The sequence below is a fragment of the Lactuca virosa genome, chromosome 1 (genome assembly GCF_052849685.1).
Source record: "Lactuca virosa cultivar CGN04683 chromosome 1, Lactuca_virosa_CGN04683_v6, whole genome shotgun sequence".
NCBI classification, from domain to species: domain Eukaryota; kingdom Viridiplantae; phylum Streptophyta; class Magnoliopsida; order Asterales; family Asteraceae; genus Lactuca; species Lactuca virosa.
The window spans coordinates 64525559-64531756 of record NC_136426.1 but is presented as its reverse complement, the minus strand read 5'-3'; the positions used below and the strand labels follow the sequence as shown (position 1 = coordinate 64531756).

The 6198-nt window shown below is 33.6% G+C and overlaps 1 protein-coding gene across 2 annotated transcripts; it reads left to right on the top strand.

Annotated features, from left to right (window-relative positions):
• The first annotated feature begins 1050 nt into the window (after nt 1-1050).
• On the top strand, nt 1051-5723 carry LOC145140251 (uncharacterized). Of its 2 annotated transcripts, none has more exons than XM_079073847.1 (10): nt 1051-1363; nt 2032-2145; nt 2264-2378; nt 3728-3764; nt 3841-3910; nt 3988-4092; nt 4497-4647; nt 4879-4961; nt 5087-5180; nt 5362-5723. In XM_079073847.1, the coding sequence occupies exons 2-10, from the start codon at nt 2115-2117 to the stop codon at nt 5432-5434; spliced, it is 759 nt and encodes a 252-aa protein (XP_078929973.1). In that variant the 5' UTR covers nt 1051-1363; nt 2032-2114; the 3' UTR covers nt 5435-5723. The 2 variants fall into 2 exon arrangements, with proteins under 2 accessions (XP_078929973.1, XP_078929943.1); XM_079073817.1 differs by having other exon boundaries at nt 1967-2145.
• The last annotated feature ends 475 nt before the right edge of the window (nt 5724-6198 follow it).

The following is a 6198-nucleotide window of genomic DNA, read 5'->3' as shown; positions in this document are numbered from 1 at the left end:
GGTGATGGCGGTAGCGGCAGTGGTGGTGGTGGTGATGGTGATGGTGATGGTAGGTCGGTGATTGTGGTAGTGGTGTTGGGTGGGTAGGTGTGTCTGTGTGTGTTTGTGTTTGTGGGTGTGTGTGTGTGTGTGTGTTTGTGGGGGTGGGGTAGGTGTGGGTTTGTGTGTGTTTGTGGGGGATTGGTGGGGGTGGGGATGGGTGTGTATGTGTGTGTGTGGGGGGGGGGGGGTTGGTGTTTGTAGGGGTGGGCTTGGGAGTGGGTGGGTGTGGGTAGGTAGGGGTGTGGTGGGTTGGAGGCGTAGAGGTGGGGGTAGGTAGAGATGTGAGTGAGTGTGTTTATATTTTAGAAAAATTTTGGAATTAGAAAAATGTGGAAAACAATAATTATTTGTTTTCTAAAAATTTCCAACTTCTTTGTAATTTTAGAAAACGGAAAATTTTCATTTTCCGTGAAAAATTTAGAAAAATAGACGAACCAAACGCGTTTTCAAAATTCTCATTTTTCTTGGAAAATTTTTCCGGAAAACGGCCCATTTTTCCGCAACTAAATGCACCCTAAGGGTGCGTTTGGTTGTGGAAAACTGTTTTCATTTTCTAAAAAAATGTTTTCAGAAAATAGAGTTGAGTTTTCATTTTTAGTTTCAATGAAAATGCGTTTGGTTGGAACCGGTGGAATTTTCATTTTCCATCTAGAAATTTGGAAAACTTTGGAAAACTGTAAAAATCACTTTTACAGTTTACATACAATTTGGAAAACTGAAAATTTTTATTTTCTTAGAAAACTTTGGAAAATTGAACGAACCAAACGCGTTTTCAAAATTTCCGTTTTTTTTGGAAAATTTCCCTAGAAAACTGGAAAATTTTCCACAACCAAACGCACCCTAAGATTTAACTAAACGCGTTTTCTAAATTTTCCAATGAAAACTGAAAGCGGAAAACGAAAAAAAAAAAAAAAAAAAAAAAAAACAGAAAATAAATGAAAACTGTTTGCGGTGGTGACAGCTACTGGGTTCCAATTATGAGCACGGGGATGTACCCGAAAACAGGCATGGTTTAGATTGTGGCCCCGTCAAATCAATCGGAATTTGAAATTTGAATGCAAATGGCAGCAGGTGCCATTGAGCTCCATTGCTCGGGGTCGGGAATCCTAATTTTTAACAAAAACAAACAAAAACCCAATTATGAACCTCAAGACTTTACCTACACCTGAGCTACCTTCGTTATATAATAGATATAGTGGCAAGCAACAAAAGCGATTTACAGATTTAGAAAGAGATTCAGCAAAAAGATTTCAGATTTCGCCACGCAAAAGTCCACATACTTTCTGTGATCATTATGTCTCTTCTCCACCCACGATTTCAGGTTGGTGCTCCATTCAGATTACCGTCAGATATTTCTAGTTAAAACTTTAAATAAACACCCACTTTTCGCAAGTTCTTGATAGCTCATGTTATTTAAAGATCGTAACAAACGACAATGATGGTAGTTAGTTAGTTAGAATTCACAGTTAATATCCATAAATAATCAAAAAGGGACGAACATTCGTACCAAAATTTGCTGGTTTTTGATTGTTCTCGTTATTAAAAGATTGTCACAAATGTCAATGATGACAAGTCAGAAAGTTCGAATTCACATTCAAGATAATGGGTACCCATAAACCATCATGAATCGCATAAATAAATGATTGAAGAAGAGAAAAGATAGCCAAATAGGATGTGGCTTGTCATTTTTCAGTAATATTCTTTTTTCAAGGGTTTATATGGAGTCTGCTTTATAATTTTTTATGTCCACTGCACCACCAAGCATAGATTCTCTCTATCAGAATGTGGTAATTAGAGCCCTTAAATTTCGATATGAAGTGGGGTTTCTTGATTTTGTGCTCTATCTATGTGTTTTAATTTCTTCATTTGATTCTCTTTCTCTCTCTTCATGTCATGGATGCTCTTGCTTCTTATTGGGTTTTAGGCACAATGTGCAGCTGGTGCACATTTGAATCTTGACATGTTTTATTCTCTTTGTAACCACCCAAGCTCCCTATAAATTAAGCCCACACCACCAAGGGTGTCTCCTCAACACATAACACCTTCTACTGCTTCTTGCATTTCCTTTACAAATGAGTTATACAAATGCTTCCATTGGTTCCGGTTAGTTCAAACTCTTTTAAATCTTTAAAATATATATATATATATATATATATATATATATATATATATGGTTGTTTCTAATCTTGTAAATTGGTGCCAAAATGTACAACTTTTTCAGGTAGTAGAACACCTAGGAGAACCGTTGAGTTTGGTAGGACTTATGTGGTGAGGCCAAAAGGGAAGCACCAAGCAACGGTTGTTTGGTTGCATGGTCTTGGTGATAATGGCTCAAGGTAGAAATAATAATCATCATTTCTTGCTATTCATATATTAACCTTTTTCAAAACCTTTTTGTATTCATATTTAATCTTTTTAATACCATGTGAAGATTACTAACTTATTATGCTAAAAGCTTTGGAAAACTTTTTCACTTCAATGGTAAAAACTCTTTAAAAGTCTTTTCTAGATATTAATAAGCTTTGGAAAATCTAAATTTCAATACTCATGCTTAAACATCTATGCATGGGTTCTTGTTTGTTGTTTTCCTTCGAGTTTCAGGTTATTGATGTCACTTTCAATATGAAGTCTCTTGTCCATAGATTGAAAAGAATATACTTTTTTTTTTCAATAAAAAATATCAAGAATGAGAATTAGGATATGAAAACATCGATTGATTCTTATTCTGATTGACATGATGGGGGACAACCGCAACGCCGTTTATTTGTGTATGCTTTAAATCAGCTTCTATAACCGAGAGACGTAAAGTATTACTATTTTGTGATGTGAAATGATTTAAATGTAAATCTCTTTTGTTTTTGTTGTTGATACTTGATAATGCTATCTTGACTCAATCCATTTCACAAAAAGGTAAAAGGGGAAATTTATTTTATTAGAATAACAAAAAGTAGTTTATGAATTATTATAAAGATTTATGAATTATGATATATGCTTAAATAGGGACAAGGGCCACTAACTCAAAAGTTTGATCTTTAAGACATTTTAGCAATGTCAAATAACTTTCCTAAGAGTGCATGAGACTTGTTAAGTTTAGATACATTTGAAAGGACCAATGTTAGCATACTATGATTAAGGCCTTGTTTCTTTTTTTAACCTCATTAAGTTTTGTATGGATAAATGATGTTTAAAACGTATTTAAGAAAATGATTGCATACTTGGAGAAATGAAAGGATAACATAAATGAGGGAAAATCTATTAAGTCGTTTTTTCTGCATTAAGTAACAAAGAAACACCCGTATATTACTCCTCATCAGATGTGGGGTTGTTTCTTTTTCTCCTCATTAACTGTTGTATGGGTAAAAATAGATTAATGATGTTTGTCTGGAATAAGTTCGAATATGAAAAAATGACCATTTTACCCTTTTGTCTAGAAGTGATGTTAAATAATAACACTAGAACAAAAAAAAGAGTTTGCTTAAAGGGCAGTAGCGTAAAAATGAGGTCTTAATGGATAAAGACACCCACTTCCCACTTAACCCATTAAGCTCATATGTTTATACTTTATATTAAGTCAAAAAAGAAACAACACCTAACTTATGTTTGCATTAAGCCCATTAAGCCAAAAAGAACAAAATCCCACTTAAGAAGCATACTTTCTCATCTAATTTCATGTTTCTCATTGCAGTTGGTCTCAACTCTTGGATAACCTTCCTCTTCCAAACGTAAGCATATGCTCTCAATTAATACCACTTTCCTTTAAAAACTTCTAAATATCACTTAAAATATTAATATTTGCAGATTAAGTGGATATGCCCAACTGCTCCTACTCGCCCTGTGACTGTTCTTGGTGGATTTCCTTGCACTGCATGTAAGATATCAAGATTTAAACCATAAATAATCTAATTTAAAAATTTTATTTTAATGAAAATTTTTGTTCCATAACAGGGTTTGATGAGGGAGAGCTCTCAGAAGATGGCCCAAATGATGTTGAAGGTTTAGATGCTTCAGTATCACACATAGCAAACTTGTTATCAACGGAGCCCACTGATGGTATAAAGTTTCTAACTTTTTTGTTTCCCTGATATTGATTACATTTATGGTGAATACCCTTTTCGTTTCATTTCATTTTTGTTGTATTTTATTCAATCTTTATGCAAATATAGTTCTATTATGGGCAAATTACAAAAACACCATGATGTTTTCCTTTTCCAATCAAACTATTCCAGATTAACCATTTGACCAAGTCAAAATGGCTGAAACTTTTACGGGTTTATTGGAAAACATTAAGTTTAAGTGGTTAAACCTCAAAGTTGCCCAAAAAACAATGCTTTTTTACTTTTTATGTAATTTTACCTTCTGTTGTTGATCTTAGTATCTCCTTGTAGCATATTGTTTGATAGGTCAATTTCTAGCTTAACTTTATTGTAAACATAATTTTACCATCTTTTTAACAGTTAAACTTGGTATTGGGGGATTTAGTATGGGTGCTGCATGTGCACTTTACTCTGCAACTTGTTTCGCCCAGGGTAAATACGGAAATGGCAGCCCTTATCCAGTTAACTTAAAGGCTATTGTAGGATTGAGTGGCTGGCTTCCTGGTGGAAGGTATGATTTTACCAAATTATCCTTCAAACATTTCCTGTTTTATAAAAATTCCAAATTTATTATTATCAGTTACCCCGTAAGGTGTCATTACAAAATACTGATGATATAGAATTGTTCCACAAGATTTTCCCTTTTGTCAAGATTGAGGTTTATCTTGAATGTTTGACTAATAGTCAAACATATTTGTTATTCCTTATCTGGACACTTAACATTATAATTGATGTTTTACAGGAGTTTGAGAAGCATGATAGAAGGATCACAGGATGGTGCTAGACGTGCTGCCTCATTGCCCATTTTGCTTTGTCATGGACGTGGTAAGTTTAATAAACAAGATTTGTACTCTATGCATAATTACATAATATATCATTTAATGATCAATTTATGAGAAAGAACTATAAAAAAGATGTCATTTTAACTAACTAGATCATACTGTTTACAGGTGATGAAGTTGTCCCATACAAATTCGGAGAGAGGTCTTCTCAGATCTTGAGTTCAGCTGGATTCAGATATGTTGCATTCAAAACATATGAAGGGTATTAAATAAAATAACTCCATTTGCCTTACAACATTGAAAAGAATGACTTTCTCTATTAACTCTTTCTTAGCATAACCACTCATATATAAGCTTACCGAATTAAATCTTGTCCTAACTAAGCCCATTAATATAAAACAACATCTTACTAGTTTATTGACATGATTTGGTTTGATTTGTAGGCTTGGACATTACACTGTCCCTAAAGAAATGGAAGAGGTGTGCCAATGGCTAAATGCAAGGCTTGTAGCTTAAGTGAATGCCATGGCATTAGTAGTGTTTTCTTGCAGCTAGTTTGATGAACAATTGGTCAATGGTAACCGAAGAAGAGAGGGGAAACATACACATTTTGAGATGGGATAAAATTATTAGGCTTTAATGGAGAATATGTTGGTATTGTATTTGAGTTTCTTGGTGTAAAATAAAGATTTGGAAAGAGTTTGTTCTTGTGATCTTTGTGTTAGGGGCTGTAGATGGGAATTTGTTGTGAATCTTGAGTTTTGGAGGGGTTATTGGTGTTGCAATAATTATTTAATTACTTGTATTTGTTTTTTTGTTTTGTTTTTTTTTTGTTTTTTTTTTTTTGTGGTAAACAAACAATCCTTTCCGTAAAGGGAAAAAAGAAGCATTATATTCTGTAATAATTAAGTTTTTTGGGATGAATATCACCAACTATTAGAAAGATCATAAACCTTGAATCGCTAGGAAATGGCCATGTTGTGGGAGATGTAAAAGGAAGTTAATCTCACTTTGTTCATTATATAGCAAATATTTATGAAGTTTGAGAGAGAGTTCGATATGAGAATTGCATTTTGGCATCAACACAATCTTTGATTATAGTTTGTAACTATATTCTAACTCAGATTATTTGAAAATTTGTTGTTTTTGGTGGTTTAGGTGTCTTAAGTTGTTAAATCAATGATTTTTGACATTTGCTATGAGTTATGATGGTGATTTTAGTGTCACTGACAATTTAGTAGTGTTGTAAAAATCCCGACTAGGTTTCGATTAATCTCCGA

What these genes read in the sequence shown, in the direction of transcription:
- LOC145140251 (XM_079073847.1), top strand. Translation starts at nt 2,115, where the DNA reads ATGAGTTATACAAATGCTTCCATTGGTTCCG. An exon ending in GGCTGGCTTCCTGGTGGAAG is followed by an intron (nt 4,648 to 4,878) that starts GTATGATTTTAC and finishes GATGTTTTACAG; the next exon opens with GAGTTTGAGAAGCATGATAG. An exon ending in GCATTCAAAACATATGAAGG is followed by an intron (nt 5,181 to 5,361) that starts GTATTAAATAAA and finishes TTTGATTTGTAG; the next exon opens with GCTTGGACATTACACTGTCC.